Here is a 13,528-nt window from a genome sequence, read left to right as displayed (position 1 = left end):
GGAAATTTTTCCCCGCTATTCGAATTCCGCTTCAGACTGGTTTTTTAGGTTCCCATCTCTGACAAGAGCTTTTTCTTCTTCCTCGTTATTCACAAAACTTCCAAAACGTACCCTTCCAACCCCACCAATCTGGGCAATCTACGACCATTTATTAAAGGGTTAAATTCCCGCCAAACACCAGAAATTTGCTCGTCAACTGATAATCTTAGTACCATTTTTTAAAAGTATGTGCAAGCGCAGTGAATGTTTAGAATGTATCATTCAGGGCTAGGATTTTTATGCATTAAAAATGAAACGTTGTTACTGATTGGTAAAAAATCCTGAAATTCAGGTTTGTCAATCAATCATCAACGACATTGAATTCTTAGAGTATCAAAATACTGGCGCCCTTCAACCCCACTGGCGTGTGGCTATAAATAGATTAATCATCTAAATCGGTGATGGTAACTCGTGGGAAAAATTAAATAAACTTGATCCACGGGGGAGGGGGATATTTTTCAGCGTTTGTGAGAAAGTGTGAGAGTTTTTATCAAATAAAAAGAATTATTAATTTTTTTTTACTTTGTACAATGATTTTCTAAAGCTAAATACTACTTCACCAAACACCAACTCTGGCCATATCGCTATATTGCAATTTACTGCAATTAATGAGATGGGTGGGAAATGAAGGCGCTGTCTATCGATGGTCACCTCAAGTTCGTAAGGAAAAATATCTTATCTATATCTCCCTCGGGGTCGAATCCGAGGGAAGTCTTCAATGACTAGAGGTTGAGAAAAAATCGTTTTTTTTCTATTTTTACACTAAAAAATTTCTGTGTGTATTTGGTACATTAACTGTAAAGAAAATGAAGCATTTTGTTATTGATTCTCTGATACTTGTAGTAGTTAGTAAAACGAAGAATTTTTGTTCATATAATAAGTAATGGTTCAAAATAGTTTGGACTGCATCAACATATAATCATTATCATATTATTTTGCTAAAACTAATATTCTAAGATAGGAATGAAGAAACATTTTAAGACATATTTTTCGTTTTATAGGGCATAAATGCATTTTTTATAGAGAATTTTTTAGAAGTTTTTAGAGCATAAAAATCCTAGCCCTACTTATTACACTTGAAATTATGAATTTTGATAACGTAATTAAACTACAATTTGTCTAAATTTCACTTATGGCCACTTTCGGACAGTAATTTTGGCTATTGTGACAAGCGTTGTCACTTGTACACAGAGACATCTTAACACAGAAAGGGGGGGTACAGCGAGTCCAACAGAGTGAAATAAGAACCTCCAAATGATTGAGAATTTTTATTAGTACACATGTGCAACATTTTAAATGAAAGAATTCAAGGTTATTAAAAAAAAAAAAAAAGACTCGACCCCCGTGCCCACAGACTCGCTTTTGGAATCAACGCTAAGTGCATATATCAGAATATTCTTTGAAATTCTAATTTTTTAGACATATTGAAATAAAGTTAATGAATTCACTGTAATAAACTCAATTCCTTCATTGTACATACATATTGAAATAAATAAATCAAGTGAAGGAAAACTAACACACTGTAATTTCCTTAGGGGTCAGATCCAAATTTTTAAAAAACTCAATACAACAACAATCTTTTTGTTAACAAGGAAGTTTGCAAAACTTATATGCAAAATAATAGCTTATACATTACTTTATAATAGATATATTCGATAAAATCGATTAACAAAGGCATGCTATTGAAATAAAACAAAAACCGAGACAATGGAAAATTACTAATACAGTTAAAATTGAGAAAAACCTTCCTAAAAATTTACGAAAATGTCGAAGCAGGTGAATACTAGGAAGAAGAATCCTTTTAACTAGATCAGGGGTTCTCAAACTGTACGCCGCGGAACCCTGGTGGGTAATCAACCTTTGTCAGGGGCGCCACGAGAGGTGGCCCGACAAATATTTTTCGAAAAGATTCTTTGTTAAACTGCTCAGGGGAGTCGCGGATAAGTGTTGATATGAGTGTTGGTGAGTGGGCAGCGCGGGTGGAAAAAGTTTGAGAACCCCTGAACTAGTTGAACAAACTATACCATTATGGATATAGTGGGCACTATCTATGCTCTGAGAAATAATGCGTGTGACAACCTACCCGCGCGACAAAAGCCCCGGTCTCTCCTACTATAAAAAAAATAAAGTTATAAATATATATTTTCTATTATAGAAAGTATACTGTATTTAAAGTATTATTGGAAATAGGCGTGTTTGTGTCACCGTTGACAGAATTTCATGAGGGTGAAAAAATTTCTCAAGGCGAGGCGATGCAATGTCATAACGAGTGAAGAATAACGAATAATGCACAGAGTGGTTGTAAAATAACAGACCACGTCAAAAGATTCGCGATGGAAAAAAAAGTTAAAATTTCCACCAACAGATGAACATGTACTATCTCAAGGACGAAAGACGTCCAGAACAATTTGAAACCGTAACAGAGTGTGATCAAACAGTCGCATGAAGTGTTATACAGGTGTTAGCTACAGGCCGTATCATGCTGGCTTGGAGTTCAGGCGACTCACGCGTGAGCGATTTCACGCTACTTCAATGATCAATGAGAATATATTGAAACGTGTAATTATTCAAATTAGACACCTTCTACATATGTCACGATAAATGGCACACAATAGAATCAGCAAATTTTAGAAAGTAATTCAGTATTAAATCCAAAGTTTCGGTACGCAAGAAAGTTTTTACCTGGTGGGGAGGAAGAGCATTGTTTGGTGTAAGTTGATCAGTCCGTGATATAGAATGAGACATTTTAGCACGTAAAGCTTTAATAACTTCTTCACTTTTCTCAGGTGAGTGATGAATACTGTTCGATTCAGGATCACATAGGTACTGGGAATCTGGGAAATGATTGAAAGGCTCCTTGGATAAAGTTTGGCTTCCGAATTTTCCTTGGCTCACGAAAGATGCACCTTGATCTTGTTGGTGACGGTGAAGTTGAAGATTCGTATCTGAATGAGGATAATCGCTTCCAGGCAGAGCGCAAGAGGAATGGCTCGACGGTAGAGCATCTGTTTAAAACGGAAAAATCACGTAAAATTTACCGAAATAGAACACTTATATGATAATGATAAATAACGATTTTTTACTAAGAAATCGAATTTGCACCTTCACATGTTTTGTCATTCATTCAAATGAGATGCAAAATAATCTTTACGTTTTAGAGTAGTTAAAGTTTTTCACATTAGTTTCCGCACATAGTTTTCGGGAAGGGTAAGCACAATTTATGAATTCGAAATACAGTAGAATTCGTTTAATACGAGGAGAGAGAAAAGTCTGACACGCTCGGATTAACCATTACATGTTAAATGTATGGAAAAATAAAAATAAATAAGCGACATTATATACGAATTAGAAACACAACATAATGAATATATCATATACCAATTGTGTATGAAATAATATCACAGTATAATATGTTTTTCAATTGGCGAAAGCTGAAATACCCCCTTGGGGAAGGCATATTGAGTTTCCTGAAAGAGTTTTTTGACGTGCCTTGAGTGAAAGCGTCTTACTATTTTCAAAATTTAACAGTTTTGATTGAGGTCGGAAAAACTTTCAAGTTACACAAAATGCATTTCTGGCCTATTTCAGGTATCAAATTCAGCTCAGGGACTTGACGGTTGTTTGCTTTGGTGTAAGTAGGAATCCATGAACCAAATTCTATAAATTAACAGTTCAGTCGTTATACCTATGTGTGTACGCAAAAGTAAGTTTTAAAAATACCCACTGGTTTTGAATTGCTTATTTGGCAAATTTGAAAAAAAAAATTTATCCACACGGGGTCCAAAACGAACGGGCTCGTATAACCGAACTTCTCATCTGAACGATCGTAGAAAGCATGAAATTTCTTAAACTTTTACCACGGTATCACGCAAAGATAGTTTTGAAATTTATATTAGCCGAGCACATATTGAGTGAGTTCAATTGTGTAGAAACAATTTTGACTAACTGACTGAGGTAGATGCAGCGCGTACCAAGCTTATTAGCTCCTTATGGCTTGCTTCCCTAAAGATGCGGTTTCCCGTACGAGTAGGATGAAGAAAAAAAGAAAGAAAATTGATTGTGTCGTGTGTGTATGTGATAGTTATGGTGTGTGAGGGTATAAGAGAGAGGTGTGTGTGTTTTTAGAGTAAAAATTTTGAAGATTAAATTCAATTTTGATGGTTAAAATTTTGAATATTCTTCAAATTATTAAATAATTAATGTGAATTTCAGAACAAAAATTTTGATGGTTAATTCCGAAACTCAAGCGTCAAGATTTAAAATTTTGAAGATTAATTGAAATTATTAATGAGTTTTAGAATACAAATTTTGAAGATTAATTCTTAAACTCAAGCTTCATATTAATTTGTAATTTTTCCAATAGATGAATTTTTTTAACACTTGTAATATGTTCATATATTCACATTTATTTTCTATTTCACACATGCAACACATTTACTTTTCAATGTCTTTATATTGCTAAAGTAATATATATTTTATATTGTGTGTGTATGTATATGTTATGTAAGTAAAACATCTCATTCTTTTCAGTTCGGCTACTCAAATGAAGAGATATTAACTTCCCGGTCCGGTTCTAGATGGCGCTATCAGCTCTGTTCTCGCTACTTTTTCAATAAGAGAGAAAGAATCCCAATACAGTTGAATCCCGTTTTAACGAATACTGTTATAACGAAAATCTCGTTTTAACAAACACTTTTCTAATCCCCCAGATTTGTTTACATAGGAACAATGCAAAACAAAATCGAATTCCTTTATAACGAAATTTCGTTATAACGAAGTGATTTCTCCGGTCTCTTGGAATTCGTTATAACGGGATTCGACTGTATTATGCTGATAATAAATTATACCTCCTACAAAGATTCAGTTTTTTATAGATCTTCCTCTGTCCAGACAATTTATAATTTATTTCCCGGTATAAGTGCCACACGGTAGTGTTAGAAAAATACTGAGAAAAATATTCGTGATCTTGGTATTTTATCTTTATAGTAGTACTGTAGTGCAGGGTTTTCCAATGTAAAGTTTCTCGCGGAACCCGAACCCTTCATAGTTGTAAGGCTGTTCCACGGAAAGGCGGAGATAGACTTGAAGTCTGGGGGGCATGGTCATTATTGCTGGGGGGGGGGGTACGGTGATTATTACTTGGGGGGGGGCCCACGATGATGATGATGATGTCAATTCATATATACATATGTACATTAGATCAGTCGACTCCACCTTTGACGCTGGGGGCAATGCCCCCCACGCTCCCCGTATCTCCGCCCATGGCAAGGCCCCAAGTCGAATAGGGGCCCCAAAAAAAAATTTACATTTATTTTGATAATAATAACCCTTTCAAGAAGGGCTCCAAGGAAAAGTCTGCCCCAGGGCCACGAAAAGGCACACTACGGCCCTGGCGGAAACTTTGATGATAATGAGGCTGTTTTACGGAACTCACACACACACACAAACAAATATTTGAATATTTATCCAAAAAAAGTGTCCCTGCCGTCTCAAAAACATCATAGCCCCTGGGAAGAATGAAAGAGGCTATGTTTTTAGTCACCACCTCTAAAAACATATTTGTTGTCATAAATCATTGCTTATCGTGGAAACCCCTATATGCAACTGATGTCCCCGCAGCCGCATGGCCCCCAAAAGGAGGGTGGAGCTGACAGGGCTCAAGCCCGGAGGCTAGAGACGATTCTCTCTCATCATTTTTTGTTTTCGCACTACAAATTCATAATAGATGGGGACCGTGAACAGTCTGACCTATAGGGACCCGCTAAATATCCCAACTTACGGTCCCTACTGGAGGATGTGGAAGCCATGGGTCCCGTGGCGTGCCCGGATGGGGCTAGTGTTTTGATGACCCTGGGTGTCCCGTGAAGTACACGTAAATTCTACAATCAAAGAACCCTCACTTCTGGTGTATATTTAAAATAAGTTATACATCATCGAGCCGCTGTGCGACGGGGTCAACATCGAATGCAAGTAAATCACGTGACTCGTTGAATAATACAGTTCCTGCCTGGCAATTTCCCCATAGAAATGTACTGTTCAGTCTCTAAATATTGCGCTTTAAAGATAAAAAAATGGATAGAGAACTCATCTCTCTCTCTCTAGAGATTTAAAAAAAGATTAAATTTTTTATATTTATTATTACTGGAGTAATTTCTCTCATTAATGCTGGAATAATTTCTTTCATTAATGCTGGAATAATTTCTTTCATTAATGCTGGAATAATTTCTTTCATTAATGCTGGAATAATTTCTTGCATTAATGTTGAAAAATTTCCTTCCTTAATTCTGGAATTTTCCTTCCTTAATTCTGGAATTTTCCTTCATTATTCTGGAATTTTCCTTCATTATTCTGGAATTTTCCTTCATTATTCTGGAATTTTCCTTCATTATTCTGGAATTTTCCTTCATTATTCTGAAATTTTCTTTGATTAATTCTGAAATTTTCCTTCATTAATTCTGGAATTTTCCTTCATTATTCTGGAATTTTCCTTCATTATTCTGGAATTTTCCTTCATTATTCTGAAATTTTCCTTCATTATTCTGAAATTTTCCTTCATTATTCTGAAATTTTCTTTGATTAATTCTGGAATTATTTTCTTTGATTAATTCTGGAATTATTTTCTTTGATTAATTCTGGAATTATTTTCTTTGATTAATTCTGGAATTATTTTCTTTGATTAATTCTGGAATTATTTTCTTTGATTAATTCTGGAATTATTTTCTTTGATTAATTCTGGAATTATTTTCTTTGATTAATTCTGGAATTATTTCCTTTATTAATTATTATTTCTTTCAGTACTTCTGGAATAATTTCTTTCATTACTTCTGGAATAATTTCTTTCATTACTTCTGGAATAATTTCTTTCATTAATTTTGGAATAATTTCTTTCATTAATTTTGGAATAATTTCTTTCATTAATTTTGGAATAATTTCTTTCATTAATTTTGGAATAATTTCTTTCATTAATTTTGGAATTATCAATTTCATCGACGCTGAAATTATCTCTTACATTAATTCTAGAATTTTTTCTTTCATTAATTCTAGAATTTTTTCTTTCATTAATTCTAGAATTTTTTCTTTCATTAATTTTGGAATTATCTCTTTCCTTAATTCTGGAATTATATTTCATTAATGCTGGAATTATCGCTTTTATTTATTTTGGAATTATAGGTTTTATTTATTTTGGAATTATAGGTTTTATTTATTTTGTGTGAATTATTGGTTTTATTTATTTTGTGTGAATTATTGGTTTTATTTATTTTGTGTGAATTATTGGTTTTATTTATTTTGTGTGAATTATTGGTTTTATTTATTTTGTGTGAATTATTGGTTTTATTTATTTTGTGTGAATTATTGGTTTTATTTATTTTGTGTGAATTATTGGTTTTATTTATTTTGTGTGAATTATTGGTTTTATTTATTTTGTGTGAATTATTGGTTTTATTTATTTTGTGTGAATTATTGGTTTTATTTATTTTGTGTGAATTATTGGTTTTATTTATTTTGTGTGAATTATTGGTTTTATTTATTTTGGAATTATCGCTTTTATTTATTTTGGAATTATCGCTTTTATTTATTTTGGAATTATCGCTTTTATTTATTTTGGAATTATCGCTTTTATTTATTTTGGAATTATCACTTTATCAATGCTGAAATTATCGCTTTCATTTATTCTAGAATTTTTTCTTTCATTAATCCTAGAATTTTTCTTTCATTAATTCTGGAATTATCCTTCATTAATTTTTGAATTATCTTTCACTAATGTTAAAATTATCTTTCACTAATGTTAAAATTATCTTTCATTGATTTTGGAATTATCTCTTTCATTAATTCTACCGCAATATTTGCGCATGTGAACGGGACTTTGTAGAGTGATAAACGAGGACTTTCCGTGCTTCTTTCAAAGAATGGACCTTACTCGGAGGCCTTGAATGCATAGGAGGTTCTCATAATTATTTGGGATCCGGCTGTATGACTTTCAATGAGGAAAAAATAGGAAACTGGTAGACTGTGTGATCTTCAACCACATAGGTACAATTCGACATCATTTGCACGGGAGCCCATCATGGGCGGAGATAGACTTGAAAGCAGGGCCGTATTAAGAGCATCATGGGCCCCTCGGCCAAGTGATTTTTCTGAGGCCCCTTCAGCGTTCGAAATCATTGGTTCAAAACAATCGGACCACCGAGAAAAAAATTGTGGTGGTCCGCGGGACCAGTAGCGAAAAACCATGCGCCCGAGTAGCGTGGTGGTAAGATGCTCGTCTACCAACGTGAAGGTTGTTGTCACGGTCCAGGGTTAGAACCCGAGGGAGGATATAGATAAGATATTTTCTCTTACGAACTTGAGGCGACCACCGATAGACAGCGCCTTCATTTCCAACCCATCTCATTAATGGCAGTAAATTGCAATATAGCGATATGGCCAGAGTTGGTGTTTGGTGACGTAGGAGTACCGAAAAAAACCTCACCAGTCAGTTTGATACCTTTATTTAAGTGAAGATATTTTGTTTCAATTATTTCGTAATCAATGTTGCTGTTTGAATCTTAGCAAAAAAAACACTATTCAGTGTATTATACTTTCTTAGTAGCAATTATCTTTTGCAAAATGTTTTCTGAAAATGCAATTTAAAAAGGAGAATGCTTCTTTAAACCTTCAAATTTGTTTATCGATAAAGCCACAAAGTTAACAGTATATTTAGGAAAATTAATTATTATTATTCAGAAGAGATTTTTCGTTTAACGGGCCACTCATGATGTCTGTGGACCAGTAGTTTCCCATATTTACTATTGGTTCATTATTATTTTTCAATTCTAACGCTGCCTTACCTAACAAATTTTTGAAAATTTCAGCGGGTTCTAATTTCTGTGAGACCCCGGGCTGTGCCCGGGTGGGCCCATTCGTTAAGACGGCACTGCTTGAAATCTGGGGGGGGGGGCACAGGATGATTATGTTATGATGTCAGTTCATATATACATTAAATATCCATATACATATAGTTCAGACGGCTCCACCTTTGACGCTGGGGAGGGCAATGCCTCCATGCCCCCCCCCCCGTATCATGGAGCCTATGATTCTCTTAAGACTGCCCTAAAGACTATGCGTTGGCACTAGGTTGGAGCCCTGTCAGCTAATACCATAGCTGCCAAGTCTCCCGAATTTTTCGGGAATCTCCCGAATTTTATTTTCATCGCTCGATCTCCCGAAAAGTTCTTAAATCTCCCGAATTTTTACGAAAATCACAAAAATCCCTAATTGTCCCTAAAAATTCCCTACTTGATTAAAAAATCCCCGCTTATGAAAACAATCCCTAAGGAATTTCTTGTGGGGCATGAAGCCTCTTTTTTTTCCCTTTCGAAATGACGTCACACGTCGTAAATGGGGAAATTCCCTTTTTAAGGAAGTTTTACAAACCCTCTGATGGTAACAAGAAAATTGTTTGTCTTATCGTGCAGGGAAATGGCTTAGCAGCCAATAGTCCTGGATAATAATTGAAGATTATGGTGATGCACATGTGGTCAAAATTTCTTTTGTTGAAGTTACGTACGTGCGATATAACAAAGCATGAATAATGATAAGCAAAAATATATTTAATCAATTTTAAAGATACTTATTCCGATGAATTTCCTTTCATCAAACGTTCCAGAAGAGGGCTGACTTTTCCTTTTTGTACAAGTTGTGTTACGGACATAAACATGGAAAGACTGCCATCATCAGTCGTGAAGTGAAAAAAAAACATCAAGCAAGTGTCACAAAAAGTCAGTGTTCTTCAAAAATTGACGGTGGTTTCCTTCATCTTCCGATGATTTTGGGGTCATTCGCGGAGAATGTTTGTTCACAGTGTTTCTGATTGAACACAATATTTATTTTTACATCATTGAAGTTTTGACCTCCAATTTCACTTGTTTTTTGCGTAGGAATTTTATTCCCAAGGGTTTAACTTCCATGTGTGTAAAATCCCTATTTTAATTTGACTTCAGTTTTTGAGTAGGGATTTTATTCCCTACGCTTCAACTTTTATGTTTTGAAAATCCCTATTTTATTTGGAAAAATCCCTATTGTATTTATTAGGGAGTGGTTTTAGCATAAAATACGGGTGTGCGCGAAAATCTCCCGAATTTTCATTTTCAAAAGTTGGCAGCTATGTAATACTAACGCATCAAGAACTTTGATAATAACCATCACTAGAAGAAAAGCTCCCGTACAAGAAATCTGACATATTCTTCACCCGAAATAATCATGATGCTAATCATGGAATCATAGGGTCTTCATCCGAGTTTTCGGTGAATCTCTTGTAAGTACGAAATCAAAAATCCATCCTCCATCCTCAATGGTTTAAGTGAGCATCATGTTCCCCCCGCCCAAAAATTAGGCCTGGCAGGGTTATAGCACGGGGACCCGGGACAAATCTTATGTGATCATTTTTTACACTATAAACTCACTATAGAGGAGGCCCACCAAATATCTGTCCAGGGAGCCTGGCTTCAGGTTCTGGGGGCCATGGTAAGCACCGAGATGCTCGCAGGGAAAGGGAAAAATTTATTTGAATGTGACCCCTCTAACTTTTTTTTCAGACAGTGGGCACATTTTCCAGACCTGCTGTTTCTCTGAGCACAGAATTTTGATATTTGTGTGAAATGACAACTGGTGCTGATATATATATATACACAAGTAGTAAATTAGAACACAAAACAAAAAACAAAAAAAAACTATTAGAATAAATGGAACAATGAGCAGGTTTTCATCAAGGGGGGAACAGGTTTTAATCAAAGGATATAATTTTGAATCAAAATTGTCAATTTAACTGGTATTATTGCTCAAAAAATATTTGTTAATATCAAACTATATTGATTTTTTTGATACGGCACATTAAGCAAAAACGGGTCATCAATTTCAATTTTATGCCTATATTAAGCCTATATATAATAATACAAGAGAAATGAAGATAAAAAATGAAGAGGTAGTAAAAAAAGTATCTTTTAAATGACAAAAGCGCTAGTGATGCTCACTTGTTCTTTCAAATATATATATATATATATATATACAAAAAAGAATTAGGGGGAAACCCCATGCATGGTTCGAAAAATGTAGGCGTTTCTGAAGGGTCAATCATTTTTAACAATTGCCTAATTGCATTAAAAATGCCAACCCTTGTCCCCCTTCTCCAGGAATATGCAGATACCAACACCTATTCTCTCATAAACAATAGATCTAACATAATCAAAAAAAGAATTCTTGCATTTGACAAAAAACTTGGAACTAAGCATGACTCTCTCACATTTCCGTATCTTTTTGCCAAAGTTAAATTCCATGTAAGCAACCAATAAAATTCAGATTTGTAACATGTGGGACAGGGAGCTACAACAATGCTGCAGAAAAAATGTTTTTTAAAGCGCTGAACAATATACTCTCACTCATCGAAGAAGACAACATTATCATTAACAACAACCATAAGGTTCTTGACTTCATCAACAATAATAAAATTTCTCACATTTGCACATATGATTTCGAAAACCTCTTCACCAGCATACCACACAATAACCTCAATGACATATGTTTTCATCTCTTTCAAAAATACGAAGGTTCCCTTAAAATTAATATCACACATTGGAAAAACCTTGTTAACTTCTGCATTCTTGACAACTTTCCTTACAATGGAATACATATCCACAAGCAGATTAAAGGAGTACCAATGGGGACCTGCTACTCGAGCGCCCTTGCCAACCTTTTTCTACACTTCTTTCTATGAACAAAAATCCAAACTTCAATTCAACTTTGTTGGCTTTCGTTACATTGATGATCTAATCATTTTTAACAAATACAATTTTAACAGCATTTTCCCCAACAAAAGAAGACCAAATAAATTTCCTGGATATAAAAATATACAAAAACAACAATAAATGGGAAACAGGTGTTTTTGACAAAAGAAAAGACTTCGATTTTTCTGTTAACAATTTAAGCTACTGGTATTCAAACATCAACACCAAAATATTCAGAAACATACTCATTTCGCAAATTTGTAGATTCGGACATATTTGTAATAATAAACAAGAATTCAATACAGTACTCCTCAATCTTTTCAAAACTGCATCTGGCAACAGTATTCTAACCGCCTTCTTCAACGACATTTCCAGAAAAATCTTCAAAACAACAACAGTCTCCCCATTTTTGAGGTATGTCCGGTGATTTTTTGACTACATTATTGTGTGGACTTTTTAATTTATTTTTGACTTTTTTGACGTTTTTCATAATCCTTGTAAAATATTCACTGTAATTATTATACTCCTGTAACTTTGTATATATTTTTTCTCATGCTTCATTGAGCTTATAATCTGAAGCTCTATATATATTTTCAAATATTGTATTTTTAACATTTTTTCATTGTCTTTTTTTCGTTCAACATGTTTTTGAGAAGGTAGGCGTCGGGGAACAAGGGTTGGTATTTTTAATGCAATTAGGCATAGCCACCCTTCAGAAACGCCTACACTTTTCGAACCATGCATGGGGTTCCCCCTGATGACGACCCACTGCATAGGTTCTATTTCACTCTCATAAAATTGAATTTTTTCCCTTTTTCTTAAAATAATTCTTATATATATGTATATAGTACATACTATGCCAATATTATATATATTATGCCAATTTTAAGCCTATATGTCAGCACTTTGAAGATTTTATGATCCGATTGGTCGATAATTCTTGATATCCTCTTTTTCGCCCTTTTTGTAAAGAAGAACCATTATTGCATTATTCTAATCTTCAGGCGCATCTGATTTTGTGAGACAATTCGTGAACAAAGTAGCTAACATACTGGTGAATTCTTTTCCTTATATACAGTATACAATAGTATTATATACTGTACTCTGTGTATACTAATTTTCAATATTTTCCAGAAGTCATATTTTGACTAATAAAATTTTATTTTTTATCAGTTTATTGGTGGTTATGGACGAACGTAACAAAGAAAGGCACCATTTTGTCATGGTGAATAAGTGTACAAAATATGGACGTTTAGAGAGTGAGAATGACCTCGAAGACTGGAAACATCCCGCTTACCATCTCGGAGAGATATCGAAGCGTTCCCAAAGGATGGGTGTATCCGGAAAGTGTTTTATTTAAATCAAAGAAACAGGCACCTCAGATGAAAGCAACAAAATATAAAATAAATAAAAAAATTTGATACAATCATCTTAGAACATCAGCAATCGTCAATCTGGAATCGTATAACGGATAAAAAAATATATAAACAATGTTAATAATTTTGAGTGCCAATGGGCACTCAAAATTATTAACATGATTAAATCGAGTAAATCACACTTGATACGTCCTTGTCGTCGATGATCTAATCCGTCTCTATACAGGTGAACGCGCTTAGACCCTCTCATTCACCTGCCACTTCTGTTGACGCAGACGTGTTCGAAGATCATATTTCCTCTTAAGATCAATCACTGGGGGTCTTGCCGGCTTGAACTCGTCATCTCTCCCACCG

General features: G+C 34.4%; 1 protein-coding gene across 3 annotated transcripts in view; it reads right to left on the bottom strand.

Annotated features, from left to right (window-relative positions):
- LOC149079957 (zinc finger protein castor homolog 1-like) overlaps positions 1 to 13,528 on the bottom strand; it is a 171,779-nt gene that overhangs the window by 61,458 nt on the left and 96,793 nt on the right. For all 3 annotated transcript variants that reach the window (XM_089238865.1, XM_089238866.1, XM_089238867.1), the window contains exon 3: positions 2,722 to 3,044. In XM_089238865.1, coding sequence (XP_089094991.1) covers positions 2,722 to 3,044 — 323 coding nt within the window. The remainder of the gene's footprint in view (positions 1 to 2,721; positions 3,045 to 13,528) is intronic.

Source organism: Pholcus phalangioides, unplaced genomic scaffold (assembly GCF_987345545.1).
Source record: "Pholcus phalangioides strain wild (caught in Gottingen) unplaced genomic scaffold, Ppha-v1.0 ptg000011l_1, whole genome shotgun sequence".
NCBI lineage: Eukaryota > Metazoa > Arthropoda > Arachnida > Araneae > Pholcidae > Pholcus > Pholcus phalangioides.
This window is presented reverse-complemented; position numbering and strand designations above follow the sequence as displayed.